This window comes from Armigeres subalbatus, chromosome 3, assembly GCF_024139115.2.
Source record: "Armigeres subalbatus isolate Guangzhou_Male chromosome 3, GZ_Asu_2, whole genome shotgun sequence".
Taxonomy (NCBI): Eukaryota; Metazoa; Arthropoda; class Insecta; order Diptera; family Culicidae; genus Armigeres; species Armigeres subalbatus.
Window position 1 is genome coordinate 322514775 of NC_085141.1, and position 26362 is coordinate 322541136.

Below are 26362 nucleotides of genomic sequence, written 5' to 3' on the forward strand. Positions count from 1 at the left end.
GATTTGGTTTTCCGTTTCTTGGTTAGGTGATCTCCATGTGGCCTTGTGGATATTTTTGCGGCGAAGAAGGTGCTTCGGACTACCATTCCGCGGGAGGCTGCGAAATTTATGCATCGTTGGCCGTTGTCATTCGATACGATGTGCAGACTATCCGGTCCGATGACCGGTCTATACATTTCCTCCTTCCTACCTGTGCGTTCATGTCACCGATGACGATTTTAACGTCCCGCAGTGGGCATCCATCGTATGTCTGCTCCAGCTGTGCGTAGAACGCTTCTTTCTCGTCGTCGGGTCTCCCTTCGTGTGGGCAGTGCACGTTGATGATGCTATAGTTGAAGAAACGGCCTTTAATCCTCAGCTTGCACATCCTTGCGTTGATTGGCTGCCACCCAATCACGCGTTGGCGCATCTTACCCAGCACTATGAAGCCGGTTCTCAGCTCGTTGGTGGTGCCACAGCTTTGGTAGAAGGTAGCCGCTCGATGCCCGCTTTTCCACACTTTCTGTCCTGTCCAGCAAATCTCCTGCAGCGCCACGACGTCGAAGTTGCGGGGATGTAATTCATCGTAGATCATCCTGTCGCAACCTGCGAAACCTAGCGACTTGCAATTCCATGTTCCAAGCTTCCAATCGTGATCCTGTATTCGTCGCCTAGGTCTCTGCCGATTATATCGAGTCGCATTATCTCTTATATTGTTCGTAATGATTGGTTTTCTAGGCAGCTTATTGGGCCTGCGCAAACCTCCTGTCTCGTCGGAGGGCAGTCGTGTCAGGGCTGATTAGCGTCCCACCTAACACCAGGACTTGGGCTTGTGCGCTTTGAGCGGCACACGGTCGCTTTGGTGGAGCCTACTTGCGGATACATGCAGCTTTTTATAGAGGTTTAACAGGGCCCACTGTCAAACCCCACCACATCCTAGGCAAGCCCCACAACTCGCAGATGGCCTGGGGAGGGATCGTCAAGCCCTTGGACATAGTCCCTGCTGCCCCCAATTCATGTAGGATTGGTGTAATTATTGTTGATATATTTATATCTAGAGTGATGAAATCTTTTAGAATTGGATAACAGCTACTGAATACTACATCGACCTAAAAAGTAGAGAAGTTATGGAATATTTTGATCATTATTCTAAAGCGGAACTTTTTTCAAATGGGCGTATAATTGATTCTAACCTTCATTTTTGGAATTGCGATTTTCCGCTTAATTCAAACTATTTTGAGCAACTAATTCACCCAACAGAAAGAATAGATTGCGATCTATCAGGTAGTAACGTCATTTGAACGCATGACGAGTAGGAGTCGTATAGTTGAATAGTTGAATAGAGAGAGTAGGAGTCGTTTCAAATTTCAAGGTCAAATACAGTTAGGCCTATTTGAAAAAAAACTTCCTAGAATTTTGACAACTGATCTGCATGGAGCAAAATGTCACTTCTACACAGAAAAAAAAACATGGTAAACGTTATTTCGTAGACTACATTTTTTTCAACATTTTTTTCTGTGTACTTTGGAATAGTCGAGCAGAACATTTTTCCGGAAGTAAAGTGACAGCACTCATTACTTTGTGTGAGAACCTCACAAATGCCAATTTTTTTTTGTTCTTTCCAGGTGGATACGGAATTTAACATGCGAATGGGATAGAAAAAGAAATTTCTTTGGAACACGATACCTACCGGCAAAGAATCGATTGAGCGAATAAAGAATTCTGACGGAAAAGGTCAATTTATTATTTAAATATAAATAAGCATTTTAAGATTATCTTCCTATATGCTGTGCTGTTTGATCTGTCAAAGTTAACATCGTCCGTCGTGTGTCTTCTTCTTATTTTCATTTGGATTCGTGTAGGCCTTTTCATGTGACACTGCCGAGACTGTACTTGTTTACAACCACTGGACAGGCCCGCAAACCCGAAGCTGTCACTTTCATAGAAGAACTGTGAATTGTCAATCGATGATAAAATCAGCAGATTTTAAACGTCTCGTGAAAAGGCAAATGAAGAGACCTGAAGAGACGGAGACCTACTTGGCGTACTTGGCTTACTTGTGACTTACGCTTTTATCTCAGTACAAGCTAGATTTTCAAAATTAAAATCAACTGTGGCTATTATTTTTGTTTTCGTAATTTTGACGTTTCTTGAAATATTCATAAAACAACAACAAAAACTTTCCCGTTCGTGCTACCGCTGCGTATAAATAAGTTTTTCTGCACGCAACTGTTGTGAAAATTGGGTGTTTCCAGGTGCATTGTCATCTGCAATTCGCGAAAAATGGTAGAGTCCGTAGCAGATGAGTGCAAAAACCCCGACGATGGGCCGCAGAACATGCTGGACGCGTTCGACAGCCAGGATAAGGCGCGGGTGTTGACGTTGATCGAACAGCTGCCGGCAGCAGAACTGGCAGCCGAAGACAGATTTGAAGAGGCGTATGAGGAATATTCGGAACTGCTGGCCAAGTATCAGGAGCAGCCGCATCTGTTGGACGGGAGCCTAGAGGAGTTGGTGGAGAAAACGTTGGGTTACATATTGGACGTGGATCGGAGCCAGGTGGTGAAACACAGGGCCGCCAAGTATCTGTACCAGATCAGTAAAGTGCGGACTTTTAAGGCATTCCTGAAGTATTTGCCCCACGAAATTAGGCATTTAAGCTTTGTGCTGGGATATTTGGAGCAACAGGAACTTGAAGATTGGAAAAACTGGGAAACGCGCTTTGTCTGCTTGTTATGGCTATCGATTCTAGTCCTAAACCCGTTTGATTTGAGTCGGCTGGATTCCAACGAGGGAGAGAGAAGTACAATGGACAGGATTTACGAAGTTTGTAAAGAAAATTGCTTGAAAGACGACAGTTGCACTCCGGTAGGAGCGTTTCTGACTTCAAAGTTCCTCATAAGGAATGACGTGAAGAAAGTTTATTTGGGAGAATTTCTTGATTGGGCCACCTCCTGTACGGACGTGATTTTGGACCCAAAAATTGGACCACTTGCGGGAGTGGCATGCGTTTTGAAGCAAGGAAAGCGTGAGGATCTTCTTCCATATGTGGAAAAACTTGGCCAATGGGTACTCAATCTAGATTATGACACAATATCAAAAAATTTCAAAATCTATAAAATTTGCATCAAGATCGGTCAGAGGATTGGACTTGTTCTGCTTCCTCCAAGAATAGCCAAATGGCGATACCAACGAGGGGCTCGTTCATTGTTGGCTAACGTTCAGAAGACTGTTACGACTGCTTCATTGCAATCGGAAGCACCAAAACCGGACGACTCCTCTCCAGATGAAGGTGAAGAAGATGATGATGATGAGGTACCAACGCAGATTGAGGAAATTATCGAGCGGCTGCTATTGGGATTGAAAGAAAGTTCAACAATTGTGCGTTGGAGTTCTGCCAAAGGTATTGGCCGTATTACGAATCGTTTACCGAAAGCACTGGGTGATGAAGTCGTGTCCTCGGTTATCGAGTTGATAAATCCGCTGGAACAAGATGATGCTTGGCACGGTGCTTGTCTGGCATTGGCCGAACTTGCCAAACGGGGGCTCTTACTTCCGGCACGGCTTCCGGAAATCGTTCCTCTTTTGCTGCAAGCGTTGGTGTACGACGAAATCCAAGGCTACCGAAATGTGGGACAGAACATTCGGGATGCTGCATGCTACATGAGCTGGGCTTTCGCTCGGGCTTATCATCCCGCGATTTTGCAACCGTTTGTGGAACGCATCGCGTCCGCTCTGCTGGTGACGACGGTTTTTGACAGGGAAATCAACTGTAGAAGAGCGGCATCGGCTGCGTTTCAGGAAAGTGTTGGGCGATTGGGAAATTTTCCTCACGGAATCGACATTCTCACTATGGCAGATTTCTTTTCGGTCGCTGTGAGGAGCAATGCTTTCTTGCAGATTAGTGATTTTATTGCACAATTCGATGAATACAGAAGGAAATTGATAGGTTGGTTTATAAAGTTGGTTTAAATGCGAGATTTTTTCATTTATTTTAATTTTAGATCATCTAATTGAGAAAAAGATCAACCACTGGGATACCAACATCCGAGAATTATCAGCCCAAGCACTAAGTAATTTAGCTAAGCGCGATCCGCTATACATGCGTGATGTTATACTTCCCAAATTGTTCGATTTAACGGAAACAACCGATCTGAACGCCCGGCATGGTGCTACACTAGCCATAGGAGAGATTATTTTGTCATTGGAACGACTGCAGGGTGAGCAACCAGCGACAGGAGAATCGTTCATTTCGCGCGAAGTGATCGAGCGTGGGGGACAGTTGGTGATCAAATTCCGTCAACGGGGCCAGTTTAAAGGGATGAGTGGTACCTATATGAAGCATGGCTGCGCAAGTTTCATCAAAAATTGTAGCGATGCTAAACTTACGTTGACTCCGGAGCAGATTGGTAGGTATGATCGAGATTTATCAGATACCCTCTGCTAATATTTCATTTTTATTCTAGAATCTTGGCAATTTTTGCTAGACGAGTCAATCATAGATGAAAAGACAACTACTCGCGAACTTGCTATTAGTGCATTCTCCTCTTTCTGTTCAACTTACTATCGCGATGAAGATCCGGCCAAACTGGTCTCTCTCATCGATAATTATATAAAAGACCTACGAGACACCCAGATGGAGCACAAGGCACAGGGAATCGTTTCAGCTCTCGGTTCCTTACCGAAGTTCATGCTTCTACTGAAACTGGAGGAAATTGTGGCCACCATCGATGACAAAACTATTCTTCCCGAGATGTACGCCGTCGGGTACAACCACTCAGAAATGAGACGCGATTGTATCAAAGGTCTTGCCAACATTGTACAAACGGTTGGTTTCGAGAGTGGTTTGTTGGATCTGGGAAAAGTCTACAGCATCTATTTAAGAGCTTTGGAAGAATACGCCATCGATAACCGTGGCGATATCGGTTCGTGGGTTCGCGAAGCAGGAGTCAACGCATTGTTCCAGTTTTTGACTACTTGTCCTTCGCACCTCCTGAAACCAGATCAAGTGCAACGTGCGATGATTGCCATTGCGAAACAGTCAGTGGAGCGAATTGATAAAATACGTGCCGTTGCAGGGAAGTTATTCGTTGCACTGATCTACCATGAACCGGAAATCCCGCACATAACTCACAGAGAAGAACTAAAAAAAATCTTTCCGCAAGACAATTCAGAAATTCTGTGGCTATTCCCACATCACACATTCCCGCTGATTATCCAGCTTTTGAACTTCCCCGAGTATTTAGTCAGCATTGCTGGAGGACTGATTCTTTCGGTGGGTGCCCCAACAGAATCCTTGCACAGCTGTGCGTCCAAGGTTATGAATGAATACCTCAAAAACCATCAATCGCTCGTTCCACAATTCGGCGATACCGTTCGGAGAATCTTGCAAGAGAAAGCCACCAAGGATCCACTGGTCATGTCATCAACGTTCCAATTCATCTCCGAGCTCCTCTCATCTTCCTCGAACTCGTCTCTTCTTCTCGCAGAGGATTCCCCATCGGAATTCGCGGAAGCAATCTTTGCCTTGATGAACGATCTCATCGCGCACAGCAAGAAGCACCTGAACTCGATTCCGGCGTACTGTGCGCTCATGCTCGCTCCGAAGATCTGTAAGCGCGTACTCAGCAGGCTGGTCATGTACCTGGGCATGCTGTGCGTCAACATTCGGCGGGAAACGGCTCTCAAAATGTACGAAACCTTGCTAGTGTACGGGGATCAAACGTGCATTCCGGAGGAGAACTTGGACGAAGTGTTGGCCTGCCTGAGCGAGGAGAAATGGGATGGTGAGCTGGAGGAAGCCAGGAAGATTCGCAATCAGCTGTGCGTGCTGATGGGGATCAAACCACCGATTGCAAGAGTCAAGAAGTAAGTGGAAGCACTCGCTGGGGAGTCATTCCTACAATGCATTCTGGTATTCGGACGAATGATCGGCATGAATTATATATCATGTCTATAATAAATGTTGAAGCTTTGCATTATTAAAGGCGCTTTTTGACAACTAGTGATAACGCACATTTGAGCGAAATATAGCCACGCTAACCAAAACTAATATGTTAAGATTATTTGATTTATACGAAGGCCCTTGGATCGAATTAAATTATTTTAGCAAATTTATTTCTGGAACGATATTTTTGACGTAGTGATAGAAAGTGATAGAAAGTGAAAGTAGTGATAGAAAGTTTTTGAGCCATTCGAATATTCGATCAATGAAGTTTCAACGCTTCTTGGTATTCTGTTATTATGTTATTATCAACGTATCCCCGGGCCACGGCCAATCTGCGACACTAAGATGTCTTAAGTCTTTGTGTCTGAAGTGTCGTAGTGTCTTAACACTAGGCTACGCCTACCGTTAGACGTTCATTATATGCCGCCGGGTTGAACTGCCGTGTGCGGCATAACTGTCCCATTCGGGATTTTATCGATTTTGAGTTATTTGTTGGAATCGTCAAAACTTACGCTAAACCTTATGAGGCATTGAACGAAAGGGGGGGGGGGGGGGGGGTGCGACGTAGGACTTACGTTGTTGCGGACAGCAACTTTGGCATCACTGCCGAACGACGATGAATAGAATAGGGACGTGTAGATGACAGTTCAACACGTCATACAATTTGTTACCATTGATTCATATTAATAGTATTGAAAGTCACGTTTTGTAAATGCTATTAGCAATCGAATTATCTTTAAAATCTGATATTAATCAACAGTTAGAAGAACTCTGAAACTTTCTATTTGTTTTCAAATACCAGGTACAGTGTGCCTAATCTGTTCTTGGAAAAGAATTTATATATAAATTTGTTATTCTATTTACCTAAATTTAGAACGACGTAGCACATTGAATTTTCTACAAATAAAGCTATAAATTAGAAGTGCTAGCAAACTTAATTGGTAAGTTAATCCCCTTTAATAAAACCTCGATCTAACTTAACGATATTATTCGCAAAGTGCAGGAGCTAGGAGCTAGTTGTCGTAGCTTATACGGTCAAAAGAGTGTATCATATCCGCACGAGGAAAAACGTGAAGAAACTAACTGTAAGTTTATTGTCAATTAAAACGAAGGTTTATTAATAATGTCTAATAAATTTGCAGCTTTGATCTGCTTTGGAAGGGCAGATTCCACGGATTATTTTCTTCAGTTAGGATTCCGAACATACGTCTTTCTTTAGTATACTGGGTGTCATTTAGATTTTTTGGAAATCAAGAGCGTTACGCTGAAAGGGAAGATTTCCAACGTTACTAGCGACTTTATCTTTGCCAATTTCATTGAAACGTAAGATTATAAACGATAAGCTATTGAAAATTTCAATTCTTTCAGAACCAGTAAAAATTTCATATGCCACCAGTCCCGTGGATTCCTAACACGGACATCAGAATACTTTGAGTCACAGGCCATCGGGTATAAAAGAAGCGAGTGCGAGTCATTACAGTTTGAGCTAGCAGACACGCACACACGCACACGGCAGGCTGAGACAGCAGCACGTACGGACGTGTTTTTTGCTCGCGCATTTTTTCCAAGTGTTTTTTCTCGTTCGTTCGCTGTTTACGTTTTCGCTTCGTCGCGTTGGCGTTATTTTCTCCCGGACCCGTCATGGGAGACTCGGTGGCCGATTCGGTCGCTGGAAAAGTGCCTAAGCGCACTGCTTTTGGAGGCGCGGGTAACCCCTCCAAGCAGCTTTTGCAGAGTAACGTGTTCTCGCCGTTGCCGCTTGATGACGCCGGCAATTCGCCGAAAAAGAGGAAGAAGCAGCAATCGCAGCTGCCGCAATTGCAACCGGAGCGGAAGGAGAAGTGCCCGCCCGTGTTTGTGAAGGGCGATCCGCCTGATTTACGCCCAAAAATTCGCCAGCTGATCGCTAAGGGGCTGAAATGTACTTTTCGGCTCTGCAGTGAGGGCGTGAAAGTGATGCCGGCAAACAAGGACCATCATCAATCCGTCGTGGAGTTCCTTGAGGTCCACAAGTATGAGTACTACACCCCGGTACCACCCCGGCACGAAGCCGCTCAAGGCTTTGCTGCGAGGACTTCACGACATGAAGGAGGAAGAGCTCCAAGCAGAGCTTGAAAGTTGCGGACTGAAGCCAGTAGCCGTGCACAAGATCGCTCGTCACGACAAGGCGAGGAGATATCGCAACCAGCTTTACCTGATCCATCTGGAGCACGGCTCTGCGGAGTTTGCCATTCCGCTGGTCCGTGTTCGGCTGGTCACTGGTAACGGAGCGCGAGGTTGGCTAGGAAATGGCGTGTGTTCATGCTGATGGTCGAGCTGAGAAAGAGGAGGAATCATGGCATGCTGAGCCCTGGGTGATGCATCCGTTGAGGTGAATGTTGCCTAACGGTGGGTGGCTTAGTGGATGAATGTTATGCTACTATTGACATCTCTATTGTAAGGGTATTCATATCGCACAGATTCTATACCACACATCCCCCTCCTACTATAGACAAAATGTTTAACATTATCTTTAACTATTATAAAAATGATAACACAGTTTTTTTTTCATTACCTTCTCAGTTTTCAAATCATTTATCAAATTATTTGAAAAAAAAAGTTTGTTTTAATTGTTATGCGGTTGTATTTCGTAGATATATTTCAATATAGTATGAGTGACGTTCGACTCTTTTAACGCACGCTTACCAAGGTCATCTTTTTTTTGCGTAAAAGTTTTTTATCTTTTTTTTGTCATTCTTCGAAAATACTTGTTAAATATAAAGGAACAAAAAATAAGTAGTCTTAGGTATTCTATTATTCAAACATAGACATTTCATGTCAAGTGCATAATTTTCCAGCACTCGAGCACTCAACCACGAGATCGATTTTAAAGAAGAAAATCATACTTGAGTTTTTCATGCAATATCATTTCGTTTTAGTCATTTGCTTCCGGCTAGACAAATGGGTTGAATAATTTGTTGCCAGATACGCAATTTGGCTTTCGTAGGGGCATGCGAAAACGAACGACTACCTGCCAACAACTTTTTTGCACAATGTGTTGTAAGAGAAGCGCATGAGTTTTTCTCACGGTGACTCGGCAACTTCATTTTTTACGTTGATTAAGACAGCTTGCGGATGATTGTGTTGGGTCTGTTTCGGGACCGGCCACAGTTTATCTGTAAGGACCTTTGCGAGTAAATAATTCTCTCCGGAGAAAACTGAAATGTCTTGAAAAACATAAGCCGGCGAGTTCTCGCTTTAACTGATGGGCACGATAATCACTCATAAATATCATTAATAAATGTCTCGGGATCTGGTTCCTTTGAGAAGCATATTTAATATCTGTTTCTAGCATTTTAGAAACAAACCAATTTCATGCGCATAATAATGGGAACAAGGTGAGGAGCGCACCCTGAAGATCACGTTATACCGAACAACCCTTCTTTCGGTACACGATTCAGTACCGCTGTTTCCGCATTGCATTGGGTTGTATAAATTCCACTCATACGATTAGTTTGGAAGTACTGCCTCAGACAGATCGTTTCGCGGAATTGTCACACCGGTTCCTCATCCGTTGTGAGGTTCTCAATCCATTGGTCATTGATATCTTCGAGAAGTTGATCAAACAAAACCCCCAATTTTGATTTGACACCAATCATATTAACTTCTCAAGCTTTACAGTTACTCAGTAACTTTTTATATATCCAGACTTCCATTGTGCGCTAATCACATCATTTTTTAAAGAAAATTAATGCATGAATGACTCCACTATTGTTCTTCATAGTGCCTGCTTTAAACTATAAACTATTCACTTAAGCAAGTCTATCTTCTTAACACTTTTTATACCTTCACCGACAGTCTAAGTTCCCTGGAGGCTGTTGTTCGCTCAATTAAAGTACTCATCGTATCTTTGTATCTTTTAACCGGGATACGGAATGGTATATCCAAATGGTCATTTACAATCAGCATGGCTCAGGTCTTTCTCACTGCTCAATCTCTCAGAAAATCATTATCGGTGAATTTTTCAGATCAATTCGCCAACTGGCAGTAGGAATGGGTAAATCGATGTCGAAGCATCCACGGTTCAAAAAATGAATATGGGACAAGACTTCATTTGTAAAATGTGTCGTCTAACGTCATTTTTTTAGACTTTATTTATGTGTTTTTTTATAATACTAGATTAATTTCAACACAGTCGTCTAATGTCAAATCACTACACTTTAAATGCATAACTATTCAAAGTGGGCAATCAGAAGGCAATCTCTAAGTTTGCGGGGCAGATTATAAGGATATTGACCATATCGCTGCGCTGCCCGAGATCTGCGCTTACATCTCCATCTCCAGATCTGAGGAAAATAACCAAAGCCTACCACGGTAGGGTTTGCGGGCCTTGATCTCGAATACATGTTTCTCCTTTTTTTAAAACAACTTTTCTGCTGTTGTCAATGTAAAAAAAATCCCAAAAGACATCCATTATAAAAATACCATTTACTTGTTCCGGTGTTCGTGCAGAATACTTTGTAGCTTTTGGAGTTATTTTTCACAACTTTTCGGATTTCTCCTAAACACTTTGTGACACTCTAAGTCACAAACCGATGACAGGAAAATTTCAACAACTTTTCCGGTGTTCATCCAGAACACCTTGTAACAATCCAAGTCACAAACCGATGCCAGCAAAATTTTCAACAACTTTTCCGGTGTTCATCCAGAACACCTTGTGACGGTACAAGTCCCAAACCGATGCCAGGAAAATTTTCAACTTTTCCGGTGTTCTTCCAGAACACCTTGTGACGTTCCAAGTCACAAACCGATGCCAGGAAAATTTTCAACAACTTTTCCGGTGTTCATCCAAAACACCTTGTGACGTTATAAGTCACAAACCGATGAATCACACTTTATGTCTCCGAGAGAAAAAAAAATCAATTATTTCCACAATCTGATGTCTAACAGAATAAAATCATTTAATGCTCCGTTTTTTTACTGATTAGAAAATACACGTTTTTCTTGTGTACCATCTCATTTATGGCAAAACCGCGTGGTATTCCTCAAATCGTGGAACAAATAACAAGATAAAAAAAGCACTGAAATTACCTGGCAGGATCGCCAATGTGGAGTTTGCCATTCCGCTGGTCCGTGTTCGGCTGGTCACTGGTAACGGAGCGCGAGGTTGGCTAAGAAATGGCGTGTGTTTACGCTGATGGTCGAGCTGAGAAAGAGGAGGAATCATGGCATGCTGAGCCCTGGGTGATGCATCCGTTGAGGTGAATGTTGCCTAACGGTGGGTGGCTTAGTGGATGAATGTTATGCTACTATTGACATCTCTATTGTAAGGGTATTCATATCGGACAGATTCTATACCACACAGGCTCCACTACCTGGAAGGACCTGAAGCTGGTCGGCGTTATAAATTACACCGTTGTTGACTGGGAGCGATATCGGTCAGTGCACCGCGATGTCACGCAATGCACCAACTGCTTCAATTTCGGGCACAGCACCATGAACTGCCGCATGAAGCCGCGCTGCAACAAGTGTGGCGAACCCCATCCGACTGACGAGTGCGACAAAATGGAGGTGGCCGATCCCAAGTGCGCCAACTGTGGCGACAAACATCGGGCCATCACAAAAGGCTGCCCAAAGCAAGCCGAGTTCCTGGAAATCCGAAAGAAGGCTTCCACCAGGACTATTCCGAAGAAGAACCGTGTTCCCGTAATCAACGAGGTGAACTTTCCAGCCATCCCGGCTCCCCGTCGTGTGATTCCAATACTCCCACCGCTACAGCCGCACAAGCGACTGGCAGCGGCAGCTGCATCGGTCCAAGCTCCAGCATCGTCGGCACCATCCACCAGCGAATTGCCCCCGCTCCCTCCTCCTGGGTTCCGTTGGCAGTCGGAGAACGAAGGCGTCCCACCGGAAGAATCTGCTCCGCTGTACACTCCGGAGCAACTGATGCCGATCTTCGCGCAGCTCGCCACTCGGCTGCGCGGCTGCAAGACCCGCTTCGACCAGGTCTTCACTCTTGGCATGTTCATCATCGAAAATGGCTGCTAGGGTGGGCCTGGTCAACTGGAACGCTTGTTCGCTAAAGAGCAAAATAATTGAGCTGAAGGATTTCCTTGAAGAGACGTGGCGTTCATCACCGAAACGCACTTAAAACCGGAGGTGAACGTCAACATCCCGGACTTCCGCATCGTGCGACTCGACCGGCCGACCAGGGGAGGCGGTGTGGCCATCGCTCTTCGCTACAACATCAATTGTCGTCTGCTTCCAAGCTTCCAGCTCAGTGCCATCGAGGCGATCGGTGTCGAAATCACCACTTCGGTCGGCACAATCGCGCTCATCGCGGCATACAGTCCAACGCAAGCCAAAGCCGGCGCTGGATCATCGGCTGCCCTTCGGAGGGACATCGTCAAGCTTACGCGGAGGCAAGGACAGTTTATCATTGCCGGAGACCTTAATGCCAAACATCAAGCCTGGGGCAACAGTCGCGGCAATCAAAACGGCACCATCTGGAGTAACGACATGGAGGAAGGCCACTACACGATCTTGAGCCCGGATTCCCCCATTCGGCTGAGTCGGTCCGGTGTCCACGCAACCCTCGACCTCTACATAACAAACCTGAGTGACCACGACTCGCAGCCGGTCGTCTACCAGGAGCTCAGTTCGGATCACTATCCGGTGGTGGCGGAACTGGGCTCCTCGGTAAATCGGCACCAGCAGTTACGGCGAAACTACCACCGAGTGAACTGGCAGCGGTTCCAGGTGCGTCCGGAGACGCCGGAAAGTATTGACCGCCAGCTGTGCGCCATCGAAGATGCAATCTCGGTGGCCAGAGAGCAGCATGTCCCGACGGCTCGGCAGGTAAGCAACTCCTTAAACATCGATACACTCACCAAAGATTTGATTCGATTGCGGAATGTCACTCGCAGGCAGTTCCAGCGTACTGGACTGCCTGAACTTAAGGCACGCTGCAATCGAATCACAAAAATTATCAAAGCCAGAATGGTGGACCTCAAAAATAACGACTTCTCGAATAAGATCCGCACTCTCCCAGATTATGCTAAGCCGTTCTGGAAAATGACCAAAATACTAAAATCCAAGCCTCGGCCCATTCCACCTTTGATCCCACTAGACAATAATGGCTCTAAGGATCGCTTGATAACTCCTGCAGAGAAAGTCACTGAAATAGGTCGTCACTTCGTCAGCTCACACAATCTTGGGCAGAACATCGTCAGTCCACACGAAGCAGCCGTCAACGAGCATCAACATCAATTTGATTCCCAACAACTTCTCGGAGGAGGAGAGATCTCAGCTGGCGAATTGACGGCCTATATCAAATCATCGAAAAACATGAAGGCCCCCCCGGATAAAAATTTACAGTAACTTGTATGACATAACCCATTGAAATACAATAGATTGTGTGGCAAACAATACAAACTATTGTACGCTTATTGTAAAATGTTCACGGTTGTAAAAGATCTTTATTGTACGTCCATTAAAATAACAATATATTTAAATGTTACCGATTCATTCTATTATAATATTATTGTTCGCTTATGTTTAGTATTGCTCATCCAAAAACTAAACAAATATTAAAAGTATTCGGTTTGGTGATCAGGAAATCCGTCTAATGTAATTGAATTAATATAATTTTGGATTATTTCATGGATTTATTATATTGATGAAATAACAATTGAAAACAATAAAATTACAATAGCTTTGCTTATTAATTGAATAAAAATGTTATACCGATTCTCAAGTATATATTTTCATATTGCAGGTCTAGAAATGTTAAGCAATAAAAAATTTAATTCAAAAAATGAAAGGGAACAAAAACTTTTGCTTATCATTTTACTCGGAGAATGGCTGAATTCATTTGAGCGTGTGATTTTGCAGCCTATCCTTCCGAGATTCTGCAGGGAATCCTTTCAAGATTCAGTAGGAAATCCTTTCATGATTCTGAAATGAATCCTTCTGGAATTGTCCTGCTGGGAATTCTTCCGGGATTCTGCAGGGATTCCTTACTTGATTCTGCAGAGAATTCTTCCGAGATTTTGCAGCCTATTCTTCCTGGATTATGCAGGGAATCCTTCCGAGATCCTGCCGCAAATCCTCCCGAAATTCTGCAGAAATCCTTCCAGAATTTCGAAGAATTTCATAAGGGTTCCCTTCTTCCGTAATCTCAGTTGTATTTGCTTTGGCATCCCGGAAGGATCAACCTTCGGCATCAACGGAAGAATTTCCTTAGGAACCCCGAAAGTTTCTCAGCAAAATCCTGGAATCCCTGTAAAATCCTGCTAGGACTTTCTGCAGAATCCCGGAAGGAGCCCTGCGGAATCCATAAAGAACAGTTCGAAATCCCAAAAGAATGCCCCGCGGTATCCTGGAAGGATTCTTGGCGGTATATAGGAAACATTCCTTGTAGAATCCCGGAAAGATTCTCTGTGGAGGAACCCTTTATTATCCTGGAAGGTTTTTTTTCGGAATCGCACAAGAATCTTCTTCGGAATTATAGGACTATTCTCGGAATCCCGAAAAAATACCCCTCAGTATCCCGGAAGAAATACCTTTAGAATCCCGACAGGGTTGCCTTCGGAATCCCGGATGGATTCCCTATGGAAGGAATCTTTGGAAAATATCGGAAGGATTCCCTTCCGGAAGAATTCGCTTCGAAGTTCCGGAAGGATTTTCTTCGAAATCCCGGAAGCTATCCCTTCATAATATCGAAAGGATTTTCTTCTGAATACCGGAAGTATTTTTTTCCGGAATTTCGGATGAATTCTTTTTGGAATCCCGGAATTTTTTTTTCGGAATCGGAAGCATTCTCTTCGGAATCATAAAAAAAATTTCCGATATCCTGGAAGGATTCCCCGGAAGAAATGCTTTCAGAATCCCGATCGGATTCGTTGCGGAATCTCGGAGATGTCGTGAGAAATCCTGGAATGATTTCCTCGGATTCCTGGAAGGATTCTTTGCGAAACCCCGGAAAGATTTCTTGTGAAATCCCGTATGAATTCCACGCGGAATTCCGGAAGGATTTCCTGCTGTATTCTGAAAAGATTTACTTCGGGAACTTGGATGGATTCGCTGCGATATTGGAAGAAATATCTGCGGAATATCGGAAGGATTTCTTTCGGAATGTTGCAATGGTTCCTTGCGGAATCCCTGAACTCAATGGCGTAGCCAGAAAATTCGTCTGATAATTTCTCCAAAAAAAAATTTCTTCTAAAAATTTAGTCTCTGTGGGGGGGGGGGGGGTTATGTCCAAAACCACCCCCGTGGCTACGCCACTGCCTGAACTATTCCTTGTGAAATCCCGGAATCTCTTCGAAATAACGAAATCCCGTAAGGATACCCCTTGGTATCCCGGAAGGCTTCATAACGGAATCCCGAAGGAATTTCGTTCGCAATTCTGGAAATATTCCATTCGAAATCCTAAAAGGATTTTTTTCTGGAAGAAAAAACGTAAATAAATAAAACCTCAAGGATGAGGTTAAAAATCTGTCAAAACTTACAGCAAAAAAGTCTACACTTACCAAAACACTTTCAAATAAATTTACCGAAATGTGAGTAAAATACACTAGCGCCTCTGGCGGTGCTGGTCTCTTGAGCTCATATGGGTTGCATGAATTTTTAATCGGTTCTTCGCGAGTGTCAGTTCCCTGTTATTAGTTCCTGGCAGTGGGTCCCCCACCGGGAGGTTGGCGAGTTCCGACAACCCACGAACATCGGACTCGATTCCTGTTATTTCTCTTTCGGTGAGGTCTTCCAAGGCCGGGTTTATGAAGCCAGTCCTCTCTATACTGCATTTAAGGTGGGATGGTATGGTGCACTTCAGGAAGTTTTCCATGTTTTTCCAGAAAATAACCTGCCGGTTCAATATACGTATTGCTGTTTCATATTTTTAATTTAGGAAATAATCCACAATCATTACCTCCGACACTTCCATGCTCTTCAGGCTTCGATAGCATCCTGAATCTCGAGCTCAAACACATGAGTGCTCCATTCTTTGATCTTTAATCAGTGTCTCCGGCTCAGCTACTTCCCATCGTCCTGGAAGTCAGCGAAAGTCATCCCCATCCGGAAGCCTGGGAAGGATCCTTCCTCCCCCAGAAGTTAACGTCCCATCAGCCTTCTCTCAGGATTATCCAAGCTATTCGAAAAAGCTATTCATCACCGGTTACTTGAGTCTGCCGAAAATCTCAACATCTTGCACGAGGAACGACGCGGTCGGTCAACTGTACACCAACTGACTCGAGTTACCAACGTCCTCAGACGGAACAATTTTATCTCAAAAACATCCGCCATGGCCTTACTTGATGTCGAGAAGGCATTTGACAATGTATGGCACGATGGCCTGGTGTACAAACTACAACGCTACAATCTTCCCAGCTACCTGGTGAAAATCATCAACAATTACCAGTCGGCAAGGACATTCCGGGTCTCAATCAGCGGAGCGAGTTCCAATGCGCACAACATCGTCGCAGGCGTCCCCCAGGGCAGTATCCTCGGGCCCCTGCTTTTCAATCTGTTCACCTCCGACATGCCAGAACCTCCAGAAGGCGGCATTCTGTCTCTGTTCGCAGATGACACCTCCATCGTCTACAACGGTAGAGTGATCAGAGCGCTAGTGGCAAAACTCCAACGAGGCCTGGATGCCCTGACAGAGTACCTCACCAGCTGGAAGATCTGTATCAAGGCGGCGAAGACCCAGGCCATCATTTTCCCCCACTCCAAATCCCCTAAACATGTTCCGCCTGGGGACTGTAAAATCATCCTCAATGGCACGACTGTGGAATGGGTCAATGAGGCCAACTACCTTGGATTGACCCTCCACAGCAAGCTTTTTTTCAGGCAACAGGTTGACAAAACGGTGACAAAGTGTAACGTTTTGTTGAAACTACTGTACCCTTTGATCAACCGCCGGTCGTCATTGTCCCTGAAAAATAAGCGTGCTGTCTACAAGCAAATCATCCTCCCTGTGATCGAACATGGCATGCCGGTCTGGGAGAGCTGCGCTAAAACCCACCACCTCAAACTTCAACGGGTCCAAAACAAATTCCTGAGGATGATCCTACCTCTCCCAGGACAAGAACATCCGAGGTCCACCGTCTGGCCGGAATAAAAACCTTACAAGAACGCTTTGGTGAGTGTAAAGAAAAGTTTAGGGTCCGTTGCTTGCACTCGGACCAAGAAGCGCTTAGGGCGCTAGTTACAATCTAGGTTATCAAATTTCTATTGTAAATATTAGTGTACGGCTACACGTCGCCAACCACGCAGTCTACGGAGGGTTCGCAAGTCATCTTCCACCTGATCGATCCACCTTGCCCGCTGCGCACCTCGCCTTCTTGTGCCCGTCGGATCGTTGTCGAGAACCATTTTCACCTGATTGCTGTCCGACATTCTGGCTACGTGCCCGGCCCACCGCAGTCGTCCGATTTTCGCGGTGTGAGCGATGGATGGTTCTCCCAACAGCTGATGCAACTCGTGGTTCATTCGCCTCCTCCACGTACCGTCCGCCATCTGCACCCCACCATAGATGGTACGCAGCACTTTCCTTTCGAAAACTCCGAGTGCGTGTTGGTCCTCCACGAGCATCGTCCAGGTCTCGTGTCCGTAGAGGACTAACGGTCTAATGAGCGTTTTGTAGATTGTCAGTTTGGTACGGCGGCGAACTCTATTTGATCGGAGCGTCTTGCGGAGTCCAAAGTACGTACGATTTCCAGCCACTATGCGTCTCCGAATTTCTCTGCTGGTGTCATTTTCGGCAGTCACCAGTGAGCCCAAGTACACAAATTCTTCTACCACCTCGATTTCGTCACCACCGATGCAAACTCGCGGTGGGTGGCTCACATTGTCTTCTCTTGAACCTCTTCCTATCATGTACTTCGTCTTCGACGTGTTGATGACAAGTCCGATCCGCTTAGCTTCCCTCTTCAGTCTGATGTAGGCTTCCTCCATCTTCTCAAAGTTTCGTTCCATAATATCTATGTCGTCGGCGAAGCCAAATAGCTGGACGGACTTATTGAAAATTGTACCACTCGTGTTAATCCCTGCTCTTCGTATTACCCCTTCCAAAGCGATGTTGAATAGCAGACACGAAAGACCATCACCTTGCCGTAACCCTCTGCGGGTTTCGAAGGGACTCGAGAATGCCCCTGAAACTCGAACTACGCACATCACCCGATCCATCGTCGCTTTGATCAACCGTGTCAGTTTATCCGGAAAACCGTGTTCGTGCATAAGCTGTCATAGCTGGTCTCGATCGATTGTATCATATGCGGTTTTGAAGTCGATGAATATATGGTGTGTGGGGACGTTGTATTCGCGGCATTTCTGCAGTACTTGGCGAATGGCGAACACGTGGTGGAGCGTTCGCCCATAAAACCCGCCTGGTACTGCCCCACGAACTTCCTTGCAGTTGGTGCTAGTCGACGGCATAAAATTTGGGAGAGTACCTTGTAGGCGGCGTTCAGCAATGTGATTGCGCGGTAGTTGCTACAATCTAGCTTATCGCCCTTTTTGTAGATGGGACACACGACACCTTCCATCCACTCCTGCGGCAAAACTTCCTCCTCCCAAATCTTGGTAATGACCCAGTGCAGCGCTCTAACCAGTGCCTCACCACCGTGTTTAAATAGCTCTCCTGGTAGTTGGTTAACCCCAGGGGCTTTGTTGTACTTCAGCCGGCCAATCTCCTCCTGGATTTCCTGGAGATTCGGAGCCGGTAAGATTATGTCCTGCGCGCGTTCTTCCAGGTCCATCACCATACCGCCATATTCGTCTGCCACATCGCCATTCAGGTGTTCTTCGTAGTGCTGCCGCCACCTTTGGATCACCTCACGCTCGTTCGTAAGAAGGTTCCCGTTTATGTCCTTACACATATCAGGCTGTGGCACGTGGCCCTTACGTGAACGGTTTAACTTCTCATAGAACTTTCGTGTGTTATTAGCGCGGTACAGTTGCTCCGTCTCTTCACGGTCTCGATCTTCCTGCTGGCGCTTTTTCCTCCGGAAAATCGAGTTTTGTCTGTTCCGCGCCTGTTTATATCGTGCCTCGTTCGCCCTCGTGCGGTGTTTCAGCAATCTCGCCCATGCTGCATTCTTCTCTTCCACTAACTGCTCACATTCGCCGTCATACCAGTCGTTTCTCTGATCCGGAGGCACCGTGCCAAGTGCAGCGGTTGCGGTGCTACCAATGGCGGATCGAATATCTCTCCAGCCATCTTCAAGAGATGCTGCGCCTAGCTGCTCTTCCGTTGGGAGAGCCACTTCCAGCTGCTGCGCGTATTCTTGGGCTAGTCTACCGTCTTGTAGCCGCCCAATGTTAAGCCGCGGCGTCCGACTTCGACGCGTGTTGTATACCGTCGAGAGTTTTGAGCGCAGGCATACTGCAACGAGGTAGTGGTCGGATTCAATATTCGCACTGCCGTAAGTGCGAACGTTCGTGATGTCGGAGAAGAATTTACCGTCGATTAGAACGTGGTCGATTTGGTTTTCCGTTTCTTGGTTAGGTGATCTCCATATGGCCTTGTGGATATTTTTGCGGGGAAAGAAGGTGCTTCGGACTACCATTCCGCGGGAGGCTGCGAAGTTTATGCATCGTTGGCCGTTGTCATTCGATACGGTGTGCAGACTATCCGGTCCGATGACCGGTCTATACATTTCCTCCCTTCCTACCTGTGCGTTCATGTCACCGATGACGATTTTGACGTCCGCAGTGGGCATCCATCGTATGTCTGCTCCAGCTGTGCGTAGAACGCTTCTTTCTCGTCGTCGGGTCTCCCTTCGTGTGGGCAGTGCACGTTGATGATGCTATAGTTGAAGAAACGGCCCTTAATCCTCAGCTTGCACATCCTTGCGTTGATTGGCTGCCACTCAATCACGCGTTGGATACGTTCCATATTGTTAATATAATCATATTGTATATTATAACATTGAAATTAAAAAATTAAAATTTAAAAAAATCAAAGAAAAAAAATACTTTGGATAATCGAGTCCGACCTGTACCTGAAGTCCTTAAGAACAATTAGTAGCCTATTTCTTTAGGATCCAAGAAACCTCTATGATTATTGTTTAGACTCTGATTACCTGTGAAAACATCTTTGCCACACACAGATTCTTGTCAGCCAATGCATTGCAATGACTTCATATGTTCTTTCCATAATCATGGGTAGGACAAATGCTTTGACTGTCCCATCCTGGAAAATTCATGCGTAGGACATGTCCTACTTGTCCCACCCACTCTCGGTGCCACTCATACTTACCATCCTCCAATGATCCTGGAATAGGTTTTCATAGATGGTAATTCGAGATAATGGAGCTATGTCATCGCTTCCCATGTGGAATGAAAACATTTGCGTTACGAATATAGACAGACGTTTTCGTATAATTGATCGAAATAATTTCTCATCAACAGAACGTTTTCAAAAATTGCTTAGACTTCAACGTTTCAAATAGTTTGTTTGTTCTTTTGAATTGGTTTATAAATAGTTGATTTACAGCTTTGTTTTCTAACGTACATAGTAACTTATCAATGTTCCGCTCCGGTAAGAGTTGTAAACTTGTCATCACTTTCTTCAATTGCGTCGTAACGATGTTGGCTCTCTGATCTGGGCGTTGTCCTTAAAGCTCGTAGATATTTTACCTCTCGGTTTGTTTCATTTTTGAGATGAACTTACAATCTAATAATTTTTATGTAGATTTTCCTCATCAGATATAGAAAAGTTTTTTTTGGAAACGTAGGTGGGCTGCGATACTTTTGCATCGCGCTACTATTTATACTTGAGGAGTGCCGTAATGTAATTTTGTATATTTTTTATTTAGTCACGAGATGAAACGGAAAGCAGAAAGAGGAAACTTTATCCTAACGCGTTACAGAGTTTTACTGCTTTTGCCAGTTTTCTTCTTATGATGAAGCTATAACTGGATGGAGAAATGTGGAAGAAGTTACATGTCTCATTAAAACTATTTGCCTTACAGTTTACTTATCAACAGAGAGTTCGGTTTCCTAACAACTGAGAAAATGTACACTATTTACATAAATATTCGATTTAACAGACATCATTTCTGTTATATCCGTATATGCTATCTATATATTAATATATTACAAAATGCTTAAATGCTTATATTAGTTTTCTTATCGTCAGGAGTCTCACGATTCAGCCATGGGGTCTTCTGGCTACAGACTGTTACTGAATGTATCTTCATTTCACCATCCGAATATGGATACGAACCAATGAGTAGGTCAGACTTTTGTACATTGAGTTCGAGAAAGAATAAAATAGCGCCCGTCAGTTAAGGAAATCCTTTCCATTGGAATGAAAAAGAACTGGGTCATGGGCAAACAGACATGTCAAAATTTTGGAAATAATTTTGATAAAAATAAATCCGAGTTGTAAGTGGCAAGAAACACAATAATAAAGCAGATATTGCACACTTCCATGCCCTGTCACGAAATAAAAGTTGGTTAGATTTGGCTTCCATCCTTTGCGTTTCAATAGAGAATGCGAGGGGCAGATATGTAAACATCGAGTGACATCTCTCATTGAAATTGAGAAATTCCACGATTCGCGGCGTGTTGGATGTCTGTTCGTCTGTGACTTCCGTTTTCATTCGATTGTAGATTAAATGGCGCCATAAAGCCAATACTAATGCATCAGATTGTCCTTTATTGATTTCTTCTGTATTATTCGCAAAGTGTCTGGCTCATTTGTATAAGACTGTCGTCCCATATACTTAGGTATTATGATATTTTGCAACAATAGGTCACATGAAGGACCTCCGTCGTCCTCCACAGTTTAGCGGGTATTGATGAGCCAAAATCCCTACATTATTCGAACGCTCTCAACTCATTCTCTCAACTAACTCTATTCTGTTTTATTTAATCTTATCCCATTCATCATTTCAACACCTCTTGAAACGGCCAACAATCAATCTTAACCCGATACGGAAACCCATTAAGCATTGCAGTTTTCTCACCCACGCAAAGTCACAAACCACAAACCACAATGCGATGCAATTCCACACAGTTTTCCCCATTGCCCGACGATTACCGCTTATTACTGCCCATCGTTGCAAAACCGTTTCCCCCTTTAATTAGTCTCTGCCCGCAAATGGCTGTCCAGCCCATTAATTCAACTGCATCCCTATCCGTGGTTCCCTTATTCGCTCGTCGTTGGCGTTACAGTTCTTTCGCCAGGAAACGTGCAGCTTCGCGCGTCAAGTGCCATTAATCTTACAATTGCTCGATTTATTCACAATCATCAGCATGGACCCGGAGCCGTTCGCGGACGGTGCGGACCCGGTGGGTGCCGGAGCCCCGTTCTGGTTAGCCTCCAGAGCCGATCCGTTACCAAGATGATGACTGTTGTTGTTGTTATTGGCGCCACCATGGCCATTGTTACAATCGGTTCGATTGCCAGCACCGAGATCATTACCGCATCCGGCAACGCCGTCCATGTTCTTGGTGAGGGCCAACCGCTCCTCGAGGGAAACGGGCGAGATCTGCGGTGCTGCACCAATACCACCACCACTGGCCAGGCTTCCCGGATGATTGATGCTGTTCCGGGCATGGTGATGGCGGCTTCCGTTGTTGAAGGATGTCTGCTGCGTGTGCTGTGGGTTTAAAACGGAAAAGGTGCAAACGGTCAGATAAGGCGTGGGTGTTTTCAAATCTATTTCTAGGAGGGGTTGAGGATTAGATTGTGAACGAGAAGCAGAAGAGCGAAAGCATATTTGAACAACAAAATCATGAGCAGTATACACTACAAAATAAGTTACGAAAAGGGAATTTTTGTTGAGTCTAAAATAACTTATTCTATATGATGTAAATGAGATAGTGTAGTAGCAAAAGTAGCAATATTCGAAACATGCTATGTAATAATTTCACATCTGATTTAAACATCATTGTGAGCTCATAACGTATTTAGCAGCAAAACTAAAAAAAAGCAGTATGTCATAAATGTTTACGTAGTTCAAATTATATTTTTTGTGATAGGTAAGATATGTAATAGTCATGGTCTATTCCCCAAAAAATGATTCCTGGATACTATTAGAGGTCCAATCAGGAATTCCCTCTAAGATTCCTGGAATTCCCGTCGAAGTTTGTCTTGGAGCAGCAGTTTCTCCAAAGAGATCTTCCTGTGATACCTTAGGTTTTGTTGACGTTGATGACTAAACCTGCCGAGGAGGATCGCTCGCCAAGGTCGTTGAGCTTATTCTGCATAGCAGAGCGCCGTTGCGTGAGGAGTGCAACGTCATCAGCCAATTCGAAGTCGTTTAGGTGCTCCATGGTTATAGGCTGCCATAACAGCCCGCGGTTTGGTTCACGGTCAATCGCATCTACCAGAATCTCATCGATTACGATGAGGAACAGTAACGGTGATAGAATACATCCTTGCCTCACACCAGCTACGACCCGGATAGGATCGGACAAGACCCCATTGTGCAGCACTCTACACGAGAAGGCCTCGTACTGTGCCTCGATGAGGCCGATGATTTTCTCAGGAACAATGCAAGGTAGTCAATGAATACCAACTAAAGGGACTCTTGGAATTCGTTGACCTGCTCCAGAATAATGCGGAGCGTGACAATATGGTCCACACAGGATCGTCCGGCACGGAATCCGATTTGCTGCCGCCGGAGAGTCGCATCGATCTTCTCCTGAATCCGGGCTAGGATAATTTTGCACAGAACTTTGAGAACGGTACACAGCAACATAATGCCTCGCCAGTTATCGCATACAGTCAGGTCACCCTTTTTGGGCACCTTCACTAAGATACCTTGCATCCAGTCGACCAGGAAATTTGCGGTGTCCCAGATATTACGAACTAAACGATGCAGTAGTTGAGCGGATGTCATGGGGTCAGCTTTGAGCATCTCGGCTGATATGCGATCGACCCCTGGGGCTTTATTCGATTTCATGCTTTGGATGGCTGTTTGAATCTCTAGCAGTGATGGAGCCTCGGTATTGACGCGTGTTATACGTCGGATCCTATGCAGAACATGACCGAGGTGATGACCTGGCTGGCACTTGAAAAAGTTGTTCGAAGTGCTCGAACCGGTCGGTCAATAACTGATTATTCGCGTCTTCCACAGGCATCGTTGCATTCATCTTCACCCCGCTTAAGCGTCGTGAGATATCGTAGAGGAGGCGAATGTCCCCGGTTGCGGCGGCTCTCTTTCCTTCGTCGGCCAGAGAGTCTGCCCACGCTCGCTTGTCCCGTCGACATGAGCGTTTTACTTCCTTCTCAAGAGCCGCGTGTCGTTGACAGGCTAAGACTTTGGCTTTTCTGGTTTTCGACCGCTCTATCGCGGCTTTGGCTTCTCTTCGCTCCTCTATCTGCCTCCAGGTCTCATCGGTGATCCATTGTTTCCTCTGTTCGCAGTTCGTCCAGATTGTGCTCGCTGGTGGCGATGAAGGCATTCTTGATGGCGGTCCATTGGTCTTCCACGCTGCCACTTTCCGGAATATCTGGAGCACGCGTCTCCAGTTCTTCAACGAAGGACCGTTTCACCGTGGCATCTTCCAGTCGGCGTGTGTTGAATCGTCGTCCAACTCTTTCCTCCTGCCGACGAATCCGCGCAATGCGCAGGCGTATTTCGCCGATGAGGAGGTGATGATCGGCACTACGTTTATTCCGTACATCAAGAAGGCTCCGTTTCCATTTTCGGCTGATGCAGATGTGGTCGATTTGACCCACGTGACCTTGTGAACCGGTCGATGAGGGAAGAGCGATCCCCCGATCACCATGTCGTTATTACCACAAAATTCTGCGAAAAGCTCTCCGTTTTCGCTCATTTCTCCGAGACCATGGCGTCCCATAATGCGCTCATGGTTCAAGTTGTCTGGGCAGATCTTCGCATTGAAGTCGCCCAAACAGATCTTGATATCACCCTTCGCAATTCTATCTACGACGGCATTGAGATGACTGTAGAAGTTCTCTTTGTCTTACAGATCGGCAGCATCGGTTGGCGCATAACATTGGATTATAGTAAGGTTTCTGGCAACGATTATCCTTTCACTTATAGGTTCCCACTTCATAAGCGCAGAGTGTGCCTGAGCGCTTAGTAGGAAGCCAACTCCGCGATGCCGGGGAGCGTGTTCACCTCGTAAACCAGAGTATAGCAGAACTTGTCCCCACGGCGTTCTGTGTTCTCCAAAGTTTGGCCAACGGACTTCACTCAGCCCCAGGACCTCAAGCTTCATGCGGCGTGCCTCATTGGCAAGTTGTGCCAATTTACCCTGCTGGGCTAGGGTTAAAACGTTCCATGTTCCTATTCTTGTCCGTTGTTTCGCGCTAAGAGTCGTCGCCGTAAAATTAGTCCGTATTCTTTCATTATTGGATTCTCGAACAAATTGATGTTTCGGGAACAGTAGGTTGTTGGCCCAAGGCTCCCTATCCACCGGGATGGTGGACAGACGCTCGATCAATCGGGTCCAATTTGTTTAAAATCCTACCCAACATCAGGACTAGGCTAGTGCGCTTTGAGCGGCACACGGTCGCTTTGATAGGGCCTGCTTGGGGACACATGCAGCTTTTTATAGAAGTTCAACAGAGCTCACTGTCGAACCCCACCACATCCTAGGCAGACCTCACAGGACGCACCCTCTCACTCTAGCTGATGTCAGAAGGACAACAGTGCCCAGGCTGCACTACCAGCTAAGTACGCAACCCTTAGCTGGCAGTCAATTGTCATCGGAAGACGCGTGGAAGCGTGAGCATTGGAACTTGTGAGGGCCAGAGCTATGTTAGGCGCCCCTTCCCGGATGTCAACTCGCCATTTCGCAGCCCAATGAATTGTTATGAATTGTGCAGTCAAGAATCCAGGGTTCGTTTGAGCCTTGAAATTAATTAAATTTATGGCAGCGCACTCTAATTATCTCTCTCTATGTTGAAGATTTAATATAATGATCCTTCTAGCCGGATTATTGGAAAACTATACGGTTCGAAGGACCAAGTGTTGGGTAGCCGCCTTACCTCCTTTGCTTCCAATCAGTGGGACCTTCCTTTACTGACTTCCAGCTGGTCGAAGGTGAATCCTAACTTCCACAAAGATTGCACACACGGCTGTTCGAACTTCGCTTCAGGATTATAACACAAGAGCAAGAGTGTTATTCAAGAATTTGAATAGGATGTTCGATTTCACTGGATGAACATACACAAGAATTATTTTCAATGTGATTCTTTACTGGACTTTAGGCAGTGGTAATCTCGGTCAATGGTCGACCAGATTTTTTTTTTCAAGTTTGCTTTCATAATAGAAAGGGAAGAAGGGGCGAGTATCAGCGTGGAAATTGATTTCTCTTCAATGCTGATTTTCTTCTCTTTCTCTTTAAATGGAAGCAAGACAGAAGTTCATTCAATTCTTAAAATTTTAAAATCCACTACTATATAAAAAACCCAGATTAATCCACCTACAGTGAGATTTTGACCCTTCCTTAGTTATAAGGAAATTT

At 45.2% G+C, this 26362-nt stretch overlaps 2 protein-coding genes across 6 annotated transcripts in view; one reads left to right on the forward strand and one right to left on the reverse strand.

The window, feature by feature from the left end:
• The first annotated feature begins 2137 nt into the window (after positions 1-2137).
• On the forward strand, positions 2138-6022 carry LOC134225477 (tubulin-specific chaperone D). Its single transcript, XM_062705580.1, has 3 exons — positions 2138-3928; positions 3984-4388; positions 4446-6022. The coding sequence occupies exons 1-3, from the start codon at positions 2263-2265 to the stop codon at positions 5849-5851; spliced, it is 3477 nt and encodes a 1158-aa protein (XP_062561564.1). The 5' UTR covers positions 2138-2262; the 3' UTR covers positions 5852-6022.
• A 15671-nt stretch (positions 6023-21693) lies between these two features.
• LOC134225484 (neuropeptide SIFamide receptor-like) overlaps positions 21694-26362 on the reverse strand; it is a 734184-nt gene continuing 729515 nt past the window's right edge. For all 5 annotated transcript variants that reach the window (XM_062705590.1, XM_062705591.1, XM_062705589.1 and 2 more), the window contains one exon: positions 21694-22518. In XM_062705590.1, coding sequence (XP_062561574.1) covers positions 22123-22518 — 396 coding nt within the window. In that variant the 3' untranslated portion in view covers positions 21694-22122. The remainder of the gene's footprint in view (positions 22519-26362) is intronic.

Bases quoted from the DNA above. Each gene is read 5' to 3' on its own strand.
- LOC134225477 (XM_062705580.1), top strand. From the start codon at position 2,263: ATGGTAGAGTCCGTAGCAGATGAGTGCAAAAACCCCGACGATGGGCCG. The intron at 3,929-3,983 runs GTTGGTTTATAA...TTTTAATTTTAG, and splicing joins ATACAGAAGGAAATTGATAG to ATCATCTAATTGAGAAAAAG. The intron at 4,389-4,445 runs GTAGGTATGATC...TTTTTATTCTAG, and splicing joins GTTGACTCCGGAGCAGATTG to AATCTTGGCAATTTTTGCTA.